Below are 19,396 nucleotides of genomic sequence, written 5' to 3' on the forward strand. Positions count from 1 at the left end.
GAAAACCCTCTGTATGAATAATAACTAGAGGCGTGCTATCCAGTATTCACACATCTTTTTTTATTTCTCACACACCGATGTATGAGAAGTAAAAATGTGTGTGTGGATATCACATCCGTATGAAAAATGATCATCGTTTGATCATTTTGTTGAGGATCCTAGGGATTCCGTGATCGTAACCCGTTCATCATACATCAGATGGTCATAAATCATTTCAAAATTTAAAATTTAATATTAAATATAAATAGTACCTAACAAAAACCGACCGCACAATGTACGATGAACGGTCATGATCACGGGATACCTAGGATCCCCAGAGAAAGGATCCAGCGGGGATCCTTTTCCCACCCGTATAAAAAAAAACATGATTCGGGATTTTTGCAATGACACCAGTCTTTGTCACATTAAACATCAATGTGTGAGAAATAAAAAATAGTGTGTGGATGTCACATCCTTGTAACAACAACATGATTCGGGATTTTTCAACGGCACCATTCTTTGTCACATTAAACTAAGAAAACGTTCTGATGATGCATGCATTACATGTGAGCCAAACGGTCGACTTTAGATGTTAAAGAACACCGGGTCACCTTAGCATGTGTATTTGAAAAGCGACTTTCATGGGAAAGGTTTACCGTCTTGTTACGTCTGGTTCAAGTTCTTTAATGCATTTTAATGTGAAGAACATTATTGGATCGAGACTCCACATAACGATATACTCTTATCATATAAGTCTTTCTCGTGTGTTTGCAAGTTTTTGACTGAATCTAAGGAGAAAAACTTGTGAAGGAGCACCGTGACCGCAACTCACAAAAGGATAAGACCACCTGTGTTTTGGTCGCGCCAGAAATCATGATGGTCTGATCTAAGACCTTTTCTAAAGGAGCTTAACGATGGCATGAGAGAGCAAGAGAATACCAAAGAAAAAAGCACAAGCCAAGATGAAAAAGAAAAAACACCTAGAAAACCTGAAGTGAATGATAGATATATACCGACAGTTAATCTTCTGTACACTTCTATACAGTAAAATACATTTCAAAGTCCCCAATGGAAGATGCCTCGCTTCGCCTTGTGTTTTAAACGCGGCGAAATGATTCCAAATGCAACCTACCTACGCATGCTATTGATTTGTGGTACTTTCAAATACACACAGATATGAAGAAAGTGCTCGGGGTTCAGTAAGTTGTTTGCCACCCAAAAGAACGGTATCTCCAATTTCGGCTCAATACCTTGGATACGGACTAGTTTGATTTCAGCATCATCGTATTGGTTGCAAGACTTTGTATGTTCGCTTGACTTTTCTACTTCCTCTTTGGCTCCTATATCGCTCTTGATTGCATCTTCAGAGGAAACCTTTTGTTCATCCTCCTCACCTACCGTTGGTGATTCTTCAGGGATCAAGGATTTGTCAGGAAAATACTCTGGCAAAAGGCTCTTGATTGCATCATTTAGAGTGAAGCATCTACCTGTAACGCAAGATAGATGAACTCAGTCAAAACTTAAAAGATTGAACCCTAATATGATCAATCTGACATGCTCAGCGGTACCAATTTAATCAATAAATTGATGAGGCCACCAACACATTTACACCTGGAACTGATGTAAAATTAAGCATTCACTTATGTGAGACATGACAACAGTTCCTGTTCGGGCATTCTGGTCGTTAAGTACACCCACTTCCAGAGGCCAGGTTGGGAATCAAGACGCGGCTTTGTGTCAAGCATAAAACAAAAACAAAAATAGAAGGAGAGATTTGATGTCTGTCTGTCTGTTTAACATGCGCACATGCATGAACGTTTATGATTGAAGTCTGTCTCACTGTACTCAGATCTCATCCTCCCAAATCTAACAGATCATCAATTTCAACGAAATAATAAGCCACATGATTGACATTCTCTCTTTCAAATAAATAACAAAATCCGTTGAAGAACTAAGCAACCAAAATATAGAACTATGTAGCTGCAGTAGCCAGGACGACTGGCAGAAAAGAGAGAATAGATTTCCAGCCTAGAGTTTTTTACGAGGAAATGTTTCTTATACCAAAAAGGTGCCAAGAAAACCATTCTTTCACACTTATTCAGACATCTTTTTTAAAACAGTGTAGGGGAAACGCTTAAATGAGAGCTTGATTGGTAAGAAATCAAGTGTCAGTTAAACCCTACCAGCTTACCCAGAACAGGCATGAAAACTAAGAATATGATGTGGAATCCAATTCCAAAACAAAACAGGTCATGGAGTACCGTGGAAAGAACTGCAGTCCATGCAGCTTCAGTACAAAACAATCCACAAGAAAGTAAACAAAAGGTGTTCTTTCCATCACTGACCATATTAATAGGTAGGCCAAGTCTATTTTCTATTAATTGAAAAAATCCTTGTTCATAAGTTTACTGCAAAATGTAAAGGGAAATGAAGCACATATTTCTGAGAAGGGTTTATGAGAAATAAGAAAGCTGCCTTACCTCCTTCTCCTCCTTGTATCTCAACAGGCCGGTTAATGTAAGAGACTTTGTCCCAACTATCAATCTGAGGTGCATCTTCTAAATCATCAAAATCCTCACCGACACTCCAAACATATAAACGAACTGGAACACGACCTAAGAAAGATCAATCATTTGAAATTTAATTACAACATTAATTGCGTATCTAAAAACCTTCACTTCAATTTCAAAAGTATGATGCTCTTTCAAAGTTTTTGTCATTCAATTTTAACCTGGGCTATTAGACAGAGAGATTCAGGTAAAGGGATACAACCTAAATATCCACTTTAAGTCTATACTTGATTAACACTACGCTATACACCCTTTTGCAGTTCTTTCTTATTACATATTGCAAGTCTGCAACTACTTCTAGGCAATTAGAAGCCAGAGTTGCTCCAAAAACCCAAGACAATGTTTCAGTACTGTTCTTAGTCCCACATGATCAACTAAACTTGGTAGTGATGCAGGAGCATCTAGGGGGCCTTCAGGATCTAAGGGGCCTTTGGTTCTAGTTAGTTTTCTGTCATTGTTATTTCCTTGTCCTTATCTGTCTTTCTTGAATTTTAGTATTTTCGAGGGCTAAGATTAAATAGTTATCTGCAGTAACGCTAGTACAAATACTCTCTCAACAGGCTCTGTATGCAGTTTTTACCCTTTTTAGAAATTACAGACTAGAGAGTTTACCTTGGGTCTCATTGCCCTAGAACATAATGATCAACATTCCAACTTTGGTCCTATTTCCCTTTCTCTCTATTCATATGCTTGTTATTTGCTGGTTTTGCACTGCTGCAGCAACCAAACTGCCCAAACGCTTCTGTCCTACATCAGTCTGCCTAATTACTTCAACCCTAGGTCCAGAAATCTCTCTAAAACCTTTAAAATTCCTAAAACTCCACAGTTTTTTTAACATTTTGCCATCAATCAACCTAAGGCGAAAAGTTTTAACAACCTCTTGTTATCTGAAATCTCAAAAGCTAGAATAGTAACACATAAAAATTTGACACAGGTCATCCCAAATAGAGACTGTACAGAAAGTAAGGAACTGATGATAGCAATGGAATTGAAGCAAGGCAGCAACTTCAAATAAGGAGTGGGTTGGAAGTAAGGTGTGGGCTTATAGTTCAAGTTAGGAAGATAATATGAAGTTGTAAAGAGATTTGGCTGGAAAATGTGAGCACACCAACCATGAAGACAAGCTAGAACATTAAATCTTCGCTCACCTGCCTTCACTTGTCCAGAAACATCAGTTTCGCCCATATTTGGTCTGGATTTTGGAGAGCATGAATTCTTTGCTGCCCATTCTTCCCCAACAGTTCCAAGCTTAAGTTTAGAAGATACCCGGAAGTAGGCTTCCAAATTACCTCCAAAAAAAAAAGTTTGAGGAAGTGATTAAGCTAAGACGGCTCATTCATAAAAGGCACATCCACAGCCATAAGTAGAAATCAGACAATTAAGACCTGAATCAGATGAAACAAAGGGAAAAGAAGGGAGGAACCATGCATAAGCCATAATATTAGCAGAATACAACCTTAAGAAACTATGTGCATGCACGAAGGTCTGAATGCAAGTCTTAGAATGTAAGCATCAACCCCAAAACCAATGGTGGACAGGTGGCAAGATCTATTACGCACACATTGCAAGACTTCCATCTCCAATGTGGGATAGTCTCAACAAAATGATAGTGCTACGTAAACAGTTATTACCAAAGTTTGGTGACTAATGGTCAACATTCCACTCCAAAGATTATCCCTATATAAAATGTTTAATTATAGGTAACATTTTTTACAAAAATTTATACAAATTTTCTTATACCTTCTCAAATATATGTAGATATAAAATATCTCGTAGATGGGTAATCACCTATATTTGTTCAACTTAACTAAAACGAACGAACCCAAAAAAATGTCACAAACTCCAAATCAGCAGCAATTAGCAGGTATACCATTTAAGACTGAACGCCAAAGCTCCACCTGATCTGGCTGAGACATGTTCATCACATTCTTACAGTTTCCATTTATTATATATGCAGCCTGCAGATTAAGTAAATGCCATTAAAAAGTAATTTAAGGACATCTGCATTGTCATACAAGACTTTCCAATGAAAAATTGTAACTTTATCACTAGATCCCAAACTAAACAGTAAAATCAAACTGAGTCAAATACAATATATGGCAAGAAATAAACAGTTGTATAAATAGACAATATGAATCTAACAAAAGAATCCCTGACCTCTTTCAAAGAATTGATAAAGCTCCACTTTACACTATCTTCACCATCACAAGGAATCAATATGTTCCCCGGATATCCTGTAAAATGCACCTGCACAAAGATACAAAATTGAGAGCTGATTCCCTGTAGCACCAGAAGAAAAGGAGGTGGTGCAAGACAATTTATAAAAAATAAAAAAGATCATCACAAAATATTGTTGCTTGATTCCCCGAAACTCCCCAAATCCACTTTGCAGACTTGGATGAGAATTTGGCGCCCTTGACCTTGGGAGGCAGAAGACTCTAGCAAATAGCTAGAGGAATCAACCCCAGACCACATGGGAACAAACAACAGGTATGACCACTCGATTACACCTCATTGGCAGATAATCCAAAAATATACAAAACTCCATTCAAGGTGTTGTGTACTGTGATGTAAATGAAATGACAATGAAATGCTAAATTTACGCGTCCACTCATCATAAAATTATTGTTAAACATATTACATGGTCCATCCAAACTTATCCTCTACACACAAATGTATAGTTAGATGTATGTGAATCCTATAATTAGTTTATACCAATTAACCTACTAGGCTGATAGCTAAACTAGTTTGTTTAAATTGAGTTATAACCTTTAGAAATTTACTGAGAGAAAAAATATTAGAGCATTACATATCGTATAAGTAACATCTAATCAGTCTAATTCAATTATTTGTGAAAAAAATGGAGGATAACTATTACGTCATTGGTGGTAAGTAATGCTGGTTGAGGTAACAGCAAGGCGTGGCAGTGCTAGTTAGATGGTGGCAGGGATGGTGGTCACTGTAACACCAGTGGCAGAAACAGTGTAGCAATAGAAATGGTGGCAAATGGGGCAAGTTGAAGTGGTGGCAGGCAATGATAGTGGCAAAATGCAGTATTGTAGCACCAGTAATGGTATTGAAATGTTGGGAGAAGATGATGAAAACCAAGTCTTACTGGGTTCGATTAGAATTGGCTAGGTCCCATATTCATTCAAACGAGAATTCGGTTTTCCCACTCCCACAAAACACACCTGGCCATTTTTTTGAGATTTCCCAAACTCCACCAAAACAAGAGAATAAATCTTGATGCCACATAGCAGCTTGATAAGTGTTTGTGACAATAATTTCTTGGGTGGTGCTATCCACACACCCATTTTTACCTCTCACACACCCCTCTCAATTTTCGACCGTGAGATTGAATGAATTGAAGAAGATCAATTGACCAAAATTAACAAGGGTGTGTGGGAGGTAAAAGGGTGTGTGTATAACACTACCCTAATTTCTTATCTGCTTATCTGTAGTAAGTTAGTAACTCCAAAACGTTCAGCCTTAGAATAAAATAAATAACTCCGTAATGTCCAAAATCATTTACCAAGAATAACTTCTGAAATACACTTATGCATGTATGTGGTTTCTGATAGCCAGCCATCTCCTATTTACATATAAGAGAACCAAACGCAGGTACGATTTCTGTTCATAATTCTGCATTTCTTTTTTGTGACTAATTTCCTCCTAAGTTTCTATAAAAGCTTCCAACGCGAAACTAATGGCAGCCTCATCAAATTTGAAACACGGGAATGAAAAAAGATACCCTGATAAGAAAAAATATTTACCGTGAGATTCCAAGGTCTTTCTGGCTCTGCACATAGAAGATCAAATAGAACTCCTGTCGGTATATACCTGCAAGAAGCTCTTGCAATGTTATGAAACAAATAAAACTAACACGAACCTAACAACTTATGAAAGCATCGTGCGCTAGTCATTCACTCTTTCCTCCCTCAGTCACTTCAAAACACGAACTTCTGGCACGCAAACCTTAAACAGGCATGCAAGATCATTTAAAGAACCAAAGGGGCAACAACAAACAATTAGAGAGAAACCAAAAATCTAGTGCCAATTAGACTGGCAGTCACTAACATCAAAAATCAAATGGCATATCAATTATCAACACTTTGTTTCATATACGAAAACCATCACATTGAGCATTGTAGCAAAACCGAATTTTCGGGTATGGAAAAAGAGGAAATGGGCGCATACCATTTCAAGGGCAAGCCTTTGTACTCGAACCAAATGGCGTCTAAGCGAGGAGGAAGTGCAGAGCTGAAGTGAGGTTTTAGAACCGAGGCCAACAATGGCAGATACCCAATCCGAGGAGCTAAGATCTGAAATCAAACAAGTTACAGAGAGAGAGAGCAACAATCATAGTAAATTAGGAGGGTAATCGGAGGCATAAATGGAAATTTTAAAGAGAGAGAGAGAGAGAGAGAGAGAGATATATATATATATATATATATATATATGTATGTATACAGAGGTTTAGTACCAGGGCAGGTGGGGGAGCAGGAAGAGTGGCGACGTCGGATTCATGGAGATGAATCTGCAGAGGAATTGCTCCGCCCCATACAAACCTCTGTGCTTCCATATCCATATTCTTCTTGTCTTCCTTGGCACAATTCTCTCTCTCTCAAACGGTGTCGTTGTGCTTCCGCTTCCACACAGAGACTGAGTTTTACACCGGCGAGAATGCGAGGAGGAGGAGGGATGGAGGGAGGAGGAGTCCACAGCCCACTCGCTATGTCCTCTTTGCGCTGCGATCGTATGCTTCTCTCATACGTATAAAATGTTATCAAATTGTAAGCGTAAATCGAATTACGTAAGGAATTAATAAACCTTATTTATTACGTGGTTCAATACGTAATTAGTTAGGCTATTTTTTATGTAAGTCTAAAGTTTATACAGAGTGTTTTAACGCATTGGCGGAAAATAATAATCTATGAATCATAATGCAGATTCAATTTTCACTAATTCTTATTTTCTGATCCATTAACGTTGTTGTTTATAAAAAAATAATAAATAAATAGGTGCTTTAACGAGAAGAAAAAATATTTTAATTTCTCCTCCACTTAATCTATATTTTATTCCAAGAGTCTCATATTCCAATTTCAAATTAGACAAGTATAAGTTTTGATTCCATTTGGTATCATGTTTACTGTAATTCCTTTTTACTTCCACTGCTATAACTTTGATATATGATTTTTTTTTTTTTTTTCATTTAGAGCGTGGAGTTTTATACAAAAAGTATCGATGCAATTTGTATATGAACTATTTTTTTTATAGACGATTGGATCTTCTCCACTAAACGTCATTTTTACTCAAATGATGGAGATTTGAACTTGGATGTAAATAGGCAAGCATAGTGCTCTAACCAACATGACTAAGCTCTAATTTGTGGTAGTGAAGTCATTTAATGTCAATGTACTTAATTCGATCAAATTATATCATCATAAGAGTCGATCAGCTTTTTCTACCAATAGATAGTCCTTTGTTGTAGCTCATAAAACACAAAATGTAACTAGTAGTAAGATAAAATAGACGAGCAAATAAGACGGATGGGCATGGCAGCACTCAGAAAAACTAATACATCACTAGCTAGAATTGATAATCGGGAAGAAATTGAGTGAGTATAGGTAATAGTTGAATTATATCCGAAATTTGTCCCTAATAAAACGGACCATATACAAAATGTTTGTGGGTAGGTGAGTGATGAAATATGCGTACGAAATAAGGGATATTAGCGTTTCCGTTTCATGCAAGTCATTCTTATTCTCGTACAAAAACGAGAGATTTAGGGAGATCCGTAGAATTTCATTCAGGAAAAACCTAACAAGAAGCTTCTCTCTCTCTCTCTCTTTCCGCTATTTTTGGATGATTCTTCTCAGTCTTCAAAATTCTCTCCCCAATTCAATCTTCTTTCTCTTGCAACTGCGCCACCCCTCGTCCGTACAAAGTAGGCTCTAATTAAGCATAATGGGAAACAAAATTTTTGTATAAATTTTTAAATAATAAAAATTACAAACATTTTATTAATTTTATAATTCTTTTTCAAAGTCGGATTTTGATGTTTTGATTGATTAACGCCATCGTTGCAGATTCCGGGGACTTTCATGACGGCGATTCAACGTCCCTGAGGAAGAGGGGAGGGGGGCTGCAGTCGCAGACTCGCTGAATTGATTAGTTACATATTTTGACATGAAAAATGGCCGGTGAAATTGGCGGTAGTTGTGGCGGTGAGAATGACGCGCCGTCCTCCCCCAAAAGCCGGATCAAGTTCTTGTGCAGCCATGGCGGCAGAATCCTACCCAGGCCCGCCGACGGGCAGCTCAAGTATGTTGGAGGGGAGACTCGCGTCATTGCATTGTCCCGCGGCATAACATACGCAGGTGCGCATTTTGTTAGTCTATTTGTTTCTTTTTGAATTTTAGGTGAATGAGATTTGAACTCGGAACTTCATAACCATACGAAATTTCTAAGAACATATATGTCTAAAGGTACATTGCCTTATCTACGTTTCAGAGTTGATGGAAAAGCTGAGTACGTTGTCTGACGGGGATATGGTGTTGAAATACCAGCCAGCCATGGAAGATCTCGATGCTTTGGTCTCTGTGAGAAACGACGAAGATCTAAAGCACATGCTCGACGAATATGATCGACAAGAGAGCGATGGCAGCCCGAGGCCAAGAGCATTCTTGTTCCCGTCCAAGCCAATCATGATCGAGAGTCCAACCCCGCCGTTGGAACACCAGCTGGAGCAGCGTTACATTGACGCCATCAATGGAATCATCCGATCGCCACCAAAAATGCAGCCTCCACCGCTGCAGCAACAGCAGCAGATTGCTCCGGTTGCCCCAAAGGTCATCGCAAGTAGCCCCATGGGCAGCCTTGGCTTATATTCAGCGTGTTCATCGCCAAAATCAGCATCTCAATCAGCATCCCCTGAACACCACGCGGTTGTGGCTGACATGAGCACGGCAGGTCACCGGTTCACGATTTCACCTCCAGTGCATAGAGTGCACAGCTCTCCAAGTATTTGCAGTGCATACCAAGGCCATGTTCAAGGGCGTCACCAACACCCTAACTACCACCAAAACCACCACCACCACCACCAGGCGTACCAGTCTTCGTTTAGTGCAAGAGCACACCACCGAGGGATTAGGACTCCACCTCCTCTGACCTCGCCAGGTATATCGGAGTCTGGGAGCGCAAGGTGCTCGTTGATGGGGCCGAATATTTCTCCAGGTCAAGGCCAAAATCATATTCCTTCCAACTTATCTCCTAGTAGCAACAACAGTAGTCCTAGATCATCACTAAGACTCAGTGGTGGCGGAGGAGGACGAGGTCATGAAAGCCTCCCTCGAAGTCCTAGATAGATTGTGTTGGTTTGTTACTATTGGTATTGGTTTTCACTGCTAAATCCTGTTCTTTTGCATTTAAATCAATCGACGCTTTAACCAATTTGCAAGGGCTCTAATCGCCGTAATGTTTCGGTATCGGTCTTCTTAAGTCCTCTATTTAAGTACAAGTAACTAGTCCTCTGTCATCTAAACAACATTGTTTCTCATTCTCCATAAAACAAAAATGACACAGTATCCCCAACACCACGATCCCATCCCGGCAGAATCATTCTAATATACACATTTAATCTAAATAGTATAAGCAAGAAGGCTACTAACTTCTGTCCAACGGTCTTGCTCACTTGCTGTCCGTGAAATCTGCATCGATAACATCACCGTCGGGTCCCTTGCCGGATGATGAATCTGAAGACCCACCAGCTTCAGAACCGGGTGGAGTTGGCCCTGCACCAGCACCAGGAGTGCCGGGCTGGTTGTAAAGCGACTGGCCAAGCTGCATCACTTCCTGGTTAAGGGTAGCGATGGCATCTTTTATGGCCTGAGTTGAACCCCCTGAGACTGCATCCTTGAGCTCTCCAAGTTTTGCCTCGACCTTTCCTTTAACTTCGGCTGGAACCTTGTCTCCCAGCTCTTTCAGTTGCTTCTCTGTTTGGTAGATAACTGAGTCAGCCTGGTTCTTTGTGTCGATGGCGTCTCTCTTCTCCTTGTCTTCCTTTGCAAACTTCTCAGCTTCGCTAACCATCCTTTCCACCTGTACATTTGCAGGCATTTCTCTTAATATAATTCAAGACTTAAAAAATGCAAACGAGTAGTTCCAAATTTAATATCACAAAGCTGACAATTTTAAAACTTGCTAGTCGACTAACCTCGTCACTTGGCAAGGTACTGGCACCAGTGATGGTGATGTCTTGCTTCTTCCCTGTGCCCTTGTCCACAGCAGCTACGGATAGAATACCATTGGCGTCAATGTCGAATTTGACTTCAATTTGAGGAACCCCTCGTGGTGCAGGGGGAATACCATCCAAACGGAAGCTCCCAAGAGACTTGTTATCTCTAACAAATTCTCTTTCTCCTTGAAGGACATTAATCTCCACACTTGTCTGCCCATCTGCAGCTGTTGAAAACACCTCCGACTTGGAGGTCGGTAGAGTCGTGTTTCTTGGGATGATCTTAGTCATGACGCCACCAAGAGTCTCCAAACCCAGTGATAGTGGTGTCACATCCAAGAGCACAATGTCACTGACATCTCCAGCTAATACACCAGCCTAGAATCAAGCGAAAAAGGGATATCGTCAATACGATAATAGCAACAGAAAACACAAAAAATTAAAAAATAAAAACCAATAACTTCACAACAATAGTCTTATAACAATGGACATAACATGTCACCAAATTGAAGAAAGAAATCATAGAGACCGACCTGAACTGCAGCTCCAAGGGCAACAACTTCATCAGGATTAACTGTAACATTTGGTTCCTTCCCTGTCACCTTTCTTACAAGCTCCTGCACAGCTGGTATACGTGTTGAACCACCAACAAGTATCACCTCATCTATATCTTTCCAGGCAAGCTTTGCATCCCTCAAGGCGGTTTCAACTGGTGTTCTAAGCCTAAAATATCAACAAAATTATAACTTTACTTTAGAATCAAATATATACATTAAGGCATCAAAGGGGATACATTGAAATTAGCAACCAAAAAAGCTACAGCCAAATATGCAGATATCCACAATCTCAATTGCAAATTGAAACAAAGGTCCACACCTGTCGAGCAGATCTGAGCACAACTCCTCAAACTTCGCCCTTGTAAGAGTTGTCTCAATGTGCTTCGGCCCATCTGCAGTTGCAGTAATGAAAGGCAGACTGGAACATAACAATTATCACCGATAAAACATTGTTAGGAATGAAAACAGCCCAGACAGATGATCACAAGAGAATACTCAACAGCTGAAAAATGCTTCAGAATAATGAAGGTTCTCAGATATTGGCAACATACCTAATGTTAGTCTGAGTCAAAGTTGACAACTCCATCTTGGCTTTCTCAGCTGTCTCTGTCAGCCGCTGAAGAGCCTGTTTATCCTTTAACAGGTCTATTCCTTCATTGCTTTTGAAGTCTGCAGCAAGCCAGTCAACAATCCTCTGCAAAATAACAACATAATCAAAACCATATCACCATTTAGGCCTCCAAACTTAAACTAAAAGGAATAAAGTTTTTAAATATAAAATGTTTAAGAACTCGTTTGGATGTGTTTTTAAAATGATTGAAAGCGCTTTTAGAGAAAATATTTTTGGGTTCCAAAAGCAGTTATGTGCTTCTTCCAGGTAGCACTTTAAGTGCTTTTCCAAGATTTCTTTGCATGTACACTAAAAATTTGTTATAAAAATATTTTCACCAAAAGCGCTTTTGGTCATTTTAAAAGCACTTCCAAACAAGCTCTAAGTGTATAGTCATGCATAACAAAATTTAGAAGAAATAGCGAATCCAAACCTTATCAAAATCATCGCCTCCCAAATGTGTATCTCCTGAAGTAGATAGAACTTCAAACACACCATCACCAACCTCAAGTACTGTAATGGAAGGAGTGCAATTTAGAAAAAGATTTAACAAAAACACACAAACCAACATTTGCACGGCCATAATGGATAAAGAACACAACCCAATAACAAACACTGTACCTGAAACATCAAAAGTACCACCTCCAAGGTCAAATACCAAGATAGTTTCATTGTTCTTCCTGTCAAACCCGTATGCTAAAGAAGCAGCAGTAGGTTCATTTATAATCCTAAGAACTTCCAAACCAGCAATACGGCCGGCATCTTTTGTAGCAGTTCTTTGAGAGTCATTAAAGTAAGCAGGCACAGTGATCACTGCTTTACCAACTTTATCATTCAAAAACTTTGAAGCATCATCCACAAGCTTCCTCAACACCTAAACCAGCAATAAAACTAAGTTCAACAAAATTTGACAGCTAAAGTACATTGTTTCCAAAAACTAACCAAGTTATGTTAGCAGAACCAGAATCATGCAAATGGCACACTCCAAAAGGTTAAATAATTTTGAAGGTAACTGCGGAGCGCCGTAAAGTTTAACATTTCAAAATTCACATTAGCAGACAAGAAAAAAGGGTTTCGAAGAACTTAACCACCACCAACACGAAATTACCATCAACCTTATTCATTTTCCGAGCGGCCAAACAGAACTGTAAGTCAATTTCGCAACACTCATCACCAAAACTACAAAAACAACACCCCACCACTGTACGACCACCATTGACTACCAACAAACGACGTCAAAAATCATAATTTTCAACAAATTAAAACGTAATAATACCACAAATTACTCTAGCAACTTCCCCTTTATTGAAATAAGTAAAATTTCAACAATCCCACTGCTAAAAAACACAGAAGCAAGAAAAAAATAAACCCAAAAATGTCAGTAAAAAATTATACCTGAGCTGAAATTTCTTCAGCGGCGAACTGCTTGCCGATAGCAGGGCAGTCGATCTTGACATTGCCATTCGCATCCCTTACGACCTTGTACGACACCTGCTTCGACTCCTCGTCCACCTCAGACATCCTCCTCCCGATGAACCTCTTCACGGAGAAGAAGGTGTTCTCGGGGTTCACAACGGCCTGTCGTTTGGCAATCTGGCCCACAAGCCTATCCCCGTTCTTCGTATACGCCACCACGGACGGCGTCGTTCTCTGGCCCTCGGCGTTGGTGACGATGGTGGGCTTCCCGCCCTCCATAACCCCAACGGCGGAGTTCGTCGTTCCCAAATCGATTCCCACAACTTTCTCGTTGACTATCCGGAGCGGCCCCACCCTTCTGACGCCGTTGGGTCTCACGCTCACAAACGCCTTCGACGGCGTCGTTCGGCCCAGTCCCTGACCGAAAAACGCCGACCTCGGGGTTGTGAAATTGGGCTTGGTGCTGAGGACGTTGATTTGAGAGGTAGCCATTTTCGAGAGCTTTCAGGTGAAATTAGGGTTTACTATTGAGTAGCAGAAATCCTAATCCTTCCCTAGGTATTTGTAGAAGGAGAAAAGCGAGGAGAGAGGCGAAGTGAACCGAGAAGATGAGTGAAGCTGTAGAAGACGGAGGGTTTTTTGAGGGAGAGGGAGAAGGTTGTAGAATGATCTACTGCCCGTGAGATTTTTGATTGACGGGCAGGGGTTCCTGGCCGTTAGATTGCGAGCTGCCCGTTGGAAGAATCGGGGTCTTTCTTTTATTTTCTGGTCCCTTCTTTTTGGAGGCATGGGCGGCTTGGCCCTAACCGGATTAGTTTGGACTTATTTCTTTTTTTCTTTTTTCTTTTTTTTCTTTTTTTTTTTTTTTTTTTCTTTACACTAAGGACGTGGAGATATGCTTAGTTTTACGATTGATTATTAATAATGTGATTTAAATTTACTTTTAACGAAAATCGAATAAAAAACTTTTTATTTACGATTGAATAGAAATATTACTAAATCGTAGTATTAAGTGACATAACTTATTTATCTAAAACCTCTTTTCTTAAAAAACGCTTAGAACTAATTTTTAAAGAAGCACATATCAAAACTTTACAAGTGATTTTTGTAAGACCATAAGCACTTTTAACTTGCAGGGCTGATTTGACATTATGATGCTTTTAAAAAAAAAAAAAAACTTATTAACAAATCTGAAATATCAAATGTGTTTGGTAAAACAAATTCATTGTCAATCACATTAGAAAAGTACTAACTTCTAAAAAGATAGCTTTTTCACCTCTTGTGATAACAAATCCACACCTCGGTCTTTTAAGTTTTTAATATTTTTCTTCTTTAAATGTTAATGGTATGTAGAAAATATTAAAATATTATAAAAATATAGAAAAAGTAATTTAAAGTGTGAATATAGAACGTCGGTTTTTACTGCTTAATGCATACATGGAGCCTGATCTTTTTTCAAACTAAAGAAATTAATAATGCTCTTCTGCATTTAAATAAATCGATGCTTAAACAGTTTGCAAGGGCACTAATCGCCCTAATGTTTCGCTGACGGTCTTCTTAAGTCCCCTAATTAAGTTCAAGTAACTGGTCCTCTGTCATCTAAACAGCATTGTTTCTCGTTCTCCATAAAACAAAAATGACATACTATCCCCCAACACCACAAACCCATCCCGGCAAATCATTCCCCTATACACATTTAATCGGAATAAAATATGAAAGAAAGCCACTAACTTCTGTCCAACAGTCTTGCTCACTTGCTGTCGGTGAAATCTGCGTCGATAACATCACCGTCGGGTCCCTTGCCGGATGATGATTCTGAAGACCCACCAGCTTCAGCACCGGGAGGAGTCGGCCCTGCACCAGCACCTGGAGTCCCGGGCTGGTTGTAAAGCGACTGGCCAAGCTGCATCACTTCCTGGTTAAGGGCAGCGATGGCATCTTTTATGGCTTGAGTTGAACCCCCTGAGACTGTCTCCTTGAGCTCTCCAAGTTTTGCCTCCACCTTTTCTTTAACTTCGGCCGGAACCTTGTCTCCCAGCTCTTTCAGCTGCTTCTCTGTCTGGTACACAACAGAGTCAGCCTGGTTCTTTGTGTCGATGGCGTCTCTCTTCTCCTTGTCCTCCTGTGCAAACCTCTCGGCTTCACTAACCATCCTTTCCACCTGTACATTTGCAGGCATTTCCCTCAATATAATTCAAGATTTCAAAAACACAAACGAGATGTTCCAAATATAATATCACAAAGCTGACCTCATCACTAGGCAAGGTACTGGCACCAGTAATGGTGATGTCTTGCTTCTTTCCTGTGCCCTTGTCCACAGCAGCAACGGATAGAATACCATTGGCATCAATGTCGAACTTGACTTCAATTTGAGGAACCCCTCGTGGAGCAGGCGGGATTCCATCCAAACGGAAGCTCCCAAGAGACTTGTTATCTCTTACAAATTCCCTTTCTCCTTGAAGGACATTAATCTCAACACTTGTCTGCCCATCTGCAGCTGTTGAAAACACCTCCGACTTGGAGGTAGGTAGAGTTGTGTTTCTTGGGATGATCTTAGTCATGACGCCTCCAAGGGTCTCCAAACCCAGTGACAGTGGTGTCACGTCCAAGAGCACAATGTCACTGACATCTCCAGCTAATACACCAGCCTAGAATCAAGTGAAAAAAGGTATCATGGGTCAGTACAATAATAGCAACAGAAACTGTCGCATAAAAGATAAAAATAAAATGAACCAATAACTTCACAAAAATTGTCATATAACAAAGGACATGGCATGCCACCAAATTGAAAAAAGAAATCATAAGAGACACACCTGAACTGCAGCTCCTAGGGCAACAACTTCATCAGGATTAACTGTAACATTTGGTTCCTTCCCTGTCACCTTCCTTACAAGCTCCTGCACAGCTGGTATACGTGTTGAACCACCAACAAGTATCACTTCATCTATATCTTTCCAGGCAAGCTTTGCATCCCTCAAGGAGTTTTCAACCGGTGTTCTAAGCCTAAAATATCAACAAAATGATAACATGACTTTAGAATCAAATATTTCCAGAGCTCATGGAACCAAAATTATACCACCAAATATAGCAACCAAAATACATTCCACAACATTAGGCATCAAAGGGGACATCTTGAAATTAGCAACAAAACAAACTACAGCCAAACATGCAGATATCCACAATATCTGAGCATGTTGAAACAAAAGTTCACACCTGTCAAGCAGATCTGAGCACAACTCCTCAAACTTCGCCCTTGTAAGGGTTGTCTCAATGTGCTTTGGCCCATCGGCAGTTGCAGTAATGAAAGGCAGACTGGAACAAAACAATTATCAACAAACAGATGACCACAAGAGAATACTCAATGGCTCAAAAATGCTTCCAAATAATTAAGGTTCTCAGATATTGGCAGCATACCTAATGTTAGCCTGAGTCAAAGATGACAACTCCATCTTGGCTTTCTCCGCTGTCTCTGTCAGCCTCTGAAGAGCCTGTTTGTCCTTCAACAGGTCTATTCCTTCATTTCTTTTGAAGTCTTCAGCAAGCCAGTCAACAACCCTCTGCAAAATAACAACATCATCAAAATCATATCAATATTTAGGCCTCTAAAACTAACCCAAAGGGAATAAAGTTTTTAAATATAAAAGGATCCGAGTGTATAGTCATGACATAACAAAATAAGAAGAAATAGTGAATCCTAACCTTATCGAAATCATCGCCACCCAAATGTGTATCTCCTGAAGTAGATAGCACTTCAAACACACCATCACCAACCTCAAGTACTGTAATGGAAGGAGTGCAAGTTAGAACAAGGTTATACATAGATCTAACAAAAACATGCAAACCAACATTTGCACGGCCATAATGGATAAAGAACACATCCCAATAACAAACACTGTACCTGAGACATCAAAAGTACCACCTCCAAGGTCAAATACCAAGATAGTTTCATTGTTTTTCCTGTCAAACCCATATGCTAAAGAAGCGGCAGTAGGCTCATTAATAATCCTAAGAACTTCTAAACCAGCAATACGGCCGGCATCTTTTGTAGCAGTTCTTTGAGAGTCATTGAAGTAAGCAGGCACAGTGACCACTGCTTTGGTAACTTTATCATTCAAAAACTTTGAAGCATCATCCACAAGCTTCCTCAACACCTAAACCAGCAATCAAACGAGATCAACAAAATTTGAAACCAAAGGATTACATTGATTCTGAAAACTAACCAAATTTTATTAGCAGAACCAGTTTCATGCGAATGGCACACTTTAAAAAGTAATATAATTTTGAATGCAGAAGTGGAACACCGTAGAGTCTTAATGTTTCAAAATTCATATTAGCTGACAAGAACAACTGTTTTGGAGAACTTAAATATGCAGTTAGCCTTCATCACTGTTATCTATACATGCAATTTTAACAGCAGCGAAGCTCAGTTGTGCTTAATTCTACTCACCAGCTTCATTCAATGCAAGTTCTACATAGTCCATTAACCACAACCAAAACAAAATTACCATTAACCTTATTCATTTTCCTTCACTTTCCCAGCGCCCAAACAGACCCGTAGACAAGTTTCGCAACACCCATCACCAAAACCACAAAACAACACCGCACCATTGTAGGACCACCGACAAACGACATAAAAAAAATCATATCTTTCAACAAATTAAAACGTAAAATACCACAAATTATTCTAAAACTTAACCACATTGATATAAGTAAAATTTCAGCAATCGCATTGCCAAAAACACAGACGCAATAAGAAAATAAACCCACGAATGTCAGTAAAAAGTTATACCTGAGCTGAAATTTCTTCAGCGGCGAACTGCTTCCCGATAGCAGGGCAGTCGATCTTGACATTCCCATTCGCATCCCTTACAACCTTGTACGACACCTGCTTTGACTCCTCGTCCACCTCCGACATCCTCCTCCCAATGAACCTCTTCACCGAGAAGAAGGTGTTCTCGGGGTTCACAACGGCCTGTCGTTTGGCAATCTGGCCCACAAGCCTATCTCCATTCTTCGTATACGCCACCACGGACGGCGTCGTTCTTTGCCCCTCGGCGTTGGTGACTATGGTGGGCTTTCCGCCCTCCATAGCCCCAACGGCCGAGTTCGTCGTCCCCAAATCGATTCCCACAACTTTCTCGTTGACTATCCGGAGCGGCCCGACCCTTCTGACGCCGTTGGGTCTCAGGCTCACAAACGCCTTCACCGGCGTCGTTCGGCCCAGTCCCTGACCAAAAAACGCCGTCCTCGGGGTTGTGAAATTGGGCGCTGTGCTGAGGACGTTGATTTGCGCGGAAGCCATATTCGAGAGCTTTCAGGTTGTGCAGAAACCCTAAACCTTCCCTGGGGATTGGGAGAAGGAGAAGAGCGAGGAGAGAGAGGCGAAGTGAACTGAGGAGATAAGAGAAGTGGTATAAGAAGGGTTTTTCGTGGGAGAGAGAGAAGTTTAGGTGTTGCCAGCTACCCGTGAGATGGGTTCCTGGCCGTTTGATTGCGGGCTGCCCGGTGGAGCAATCGAGGACCTACAATTCGGAGGCGTGGAACGGGCTCTGCTTCAAGGTAAGGATGTCGCATTGGGCCTAACAGATGGGCCTAAGACTTGTTTCAAGGATGTTTTTTTTTTTAAGAATCCGATCGATTAAGTGCTCGTTTGAAATTAATTTTAAAATAGTTGAAAGTGTTTTTATGAAAATATTTTTGAAATTAATTTTTAATAAAAATGCAAATATTAAAAAAATATTTGAAGTTCTTTTCACAAAAAATACATAAATAATGCTTCTTGTAAAAATCACTTTAAATCATTTTAAAAGCACATTGAACTCGAAGTATTTTTTGTAAGATCATGAGAACTTTTAACTGTTTTCGCGAGACATGGTCAGTGATAGATTATTGGTTAACTTATTCGTACTTTTATAAATAAATTTTTTTGGGAGCCAAGTATTTTGTTTTTTTCATGTATAATTACAAGCAAAGTTGACACTTGTTGGATTATTTCGTTAATTACTTTGCTTGTATTCCAAGACATTGT

General features: G+C 39.9%; 4 protein-coding genes across 5 annotated transcripts; 1 reads left to right on the forward strand and 3 right to left on the reverse strand.

Annotated features, from left to right (window-relative positions):
* Positions 1 to 969: 969 nt before the first annotated feature.
* On the reverse strand, positions 970 to 7,327 carry LOC137748978 (autophagy protein 5-like). Of its 2 annotated transcripts, none has more exons than XM_068489170.1 (8): positions 7,033 to 7,327; positions 6,747 to 6,871; positions 6,323 to 6,389; positions 4,707 to 4,796; positions 4,420 to 4,507; positions 3,698 to 3,838; positions 2,460 to 2,582; positions 970 to 1,466 (listed from the first exon to the last, which is right to left on the reverse strand). In XM_068489170.1, the coding sequence occupies exons 1-8, from the start codon at positions 7,135 to 7,137 to the stop codon at positions 1,108 to 1,110; spliced, it is 1,098 nt and encodes a 365-aa protein (XP_068345271.1). In that variant the 5' UTR covers positions 7,138 to 7,327; the 3' UTR covers positions 970 to 1,107. The 2 variants fall into 2 exon arrangements, with proteins under 2 accessions (XP_068345271.1, XP_068345264.1); XM_068489163.1 differs by having other exon boundaries at positions 2,460 to 2,594.
* Positions 7,328 to 8,745: 1,418 nt separating this feature from the next.
* On the forward strand, positions 8,746 to 9,916 carry LOC137728229 (RAF-like serine/threonine-protein kinase PRAF). Its single transcript, XM_068467076.1, has 2 exons — positions 8,746 to 8,929; positions 9,063 to 9,916. The coding sequence occupies exons 1-2, from the start codon at positions 8,746 to 8,748 to the stop codon at positions 9,914 to 9,916; spliced, it is 1,038 nt and encodes a 345-aa protein (XP_068323177.1).
* Positions 9,917 to 10,086: 170 nt separating this feature from the next.
* On the reverse strand, positions 10,087 to 14,029 carry LOC137713084 (stromal 70 kDa heat shock-related protein, chloroplastic-like). The gene is made up of 8 exons (XM_068452339.1): positions 13,348 to 14,029; positions 12,574 to 12,826; positions 12,386 to 12,465; positions 11,894 to 12,036; positions 11,662 to 11,760; positions 11,319 to 11,508; positions 10,765 to 11,163; positions 10,087 to 10,649 (listed from the first exon to the last, which is right to left on the reverse strand). The coding sequence occupies exons 1-8, from the start codon at positions 13,858 to 13,860 to the stop codon at positions 10,239 to 10,241; spliced, it is 2,088 nt and encodes a 695-aa protein (XP_068308440.1). The 5' UTR covers positions 13,861 to 14,029; the 3' UTR covers positions 10,087 to 10,238.
* An 806-nt stretch (positions 14,030 to 14,835) lies between these two features.
* On the reverse strand, positions 14,836 to 18,765 carry LOC137713103 (stromal 70 kDa heat shock-related protein, chloroplastic). The gene is made up of 8 exons (XM_068452362.1): positions 18,158 to 18,765; positions 17,267 to 17,519; positions 17,068 to 17,147; positions 16,783 to 16,925; positions 16,582 to 16,680; positions 16,182 to 16,371; positions 15,618 to 16,016; positions 14,836 to 15,529 (listed from the first exon to the last, which is right to left on the reverse strand). Exons 1-8 carry the CDS (start codon positions 18,668 to 18,670, stop codon positions 15,119 to 15,121), a joined length of 2,088 nt encoding a protein of 695 aa, XP_068308463.1. The 5' UTR covers positions 18,671 to 18,765; the 3' UTR covers positions 14,836 to 15,118.
* Positions 18,766 to 19,396: the final 631 nt, after the last annotated feature.

This window comes from Pyrus communis, chromosome 1, assembly GCF_963583255.1.
Source record: "Pyrus communis chromosome 1, drPyrComm1.1, whole genome shotgun sequence".
In the NCBI taxonomy this organism is placed as follows: Eukaryota; Viridiplantae; Streptophyta; class Magnoliopsida; order Rosales; family Rosaceae; genus Pyrus; species Pyrus communis.

What these genes read in the sequence shown, in the direction of transcription:
- LOC137713084 (XM_068452339.1), bottom strand. Translation starts at nt 13,860, where the DNA reads ATGGCTACCTCTCAAATCAACGTCCTCAGCACCAAGCCCAATTTCACA. An exon ending in TGGTACTTTTGATGTTTCAG is followed by an intron (nt 12,466 to 12,573) that starts GTACAGTGTTTG and finishes CTTCCATTACAG; the next exon opens with TACTTGAGGTTGGTGATGGT. An exon ending in TTGACTCAGACTAACATTAG is followed by an intron (nt 11,761 to 11,893) that starts GTATGTTGCCAA and finishes GTTATGTTCCAG; the next exon opens with TCTGCCTTTCATTACTGCAA.
- LOC137748978 (XM_068489163.1), bottom strand. Translation starts at nt 7,137, where the DNA reads ATGGATATGGAAGCACAGAGGTTTGTATGGGGCGGAGCAATTCCTCTG. An exon ending in CTGCTCCCCCACCTGCCCTG is followed by an intron (nt 6,872 to 7,032) that starts GTACTAAACCTC and finishes GTTTGATTTCAG; the next exon opens with ATCTTAGCTCCTCGGATTGG. An exon ending in AAAGACCTTGGAATCTCACG is followed by an intron (nt 4,797 to 6,322) that starts GTAAATATTTTT and finishes ATCTTTGTGCAG; the next exon opens with GTGCATTTTACAGGATATCC.
- LOC137713103 (XM_068452362.1), bottom strand. Translation starts at nt 18,670, where the DNA reads ATGGCTTCCGCGCAAATCAACGTCCTCAGCACAGCGCCCAATTTCACA. An exon ending in CTGAAGAAATTTCAGCTCAG is followed by an intron (nt 17,520 to 18,157) that starts GTATAACTTTTT and finishes TTGCTGGTTTAG; the next exon opens with GTGTTGAGGAAGCTTGTGGA. An exon ending in GTACCTTGCCTAGTGATGAG is followed by an intron (nt 15,530 to 15,617) that starts GTCAGCTTTGTG and finishes GCAAATGTACAG; the next exon opens with GTGGAAAGGATGGTTAGTGA.
- LOC137728229 (XM_068467076.1), top strand. Translation starts at nt 8,746, where the DNA reads ATGGCCGGTGAAATTGGCGGTAGTTGTGGCGGTGAGAATGACGCGCCG. An exon ending in CCGCGGCATAACATACGCAG is followed by an intron (nt 8,930 to 9,062) that starts GTGCGCATTTTG and finishes TCTACGTTTCAG; the next exon opens with AGTTGATGGAAAAGCTGAGT.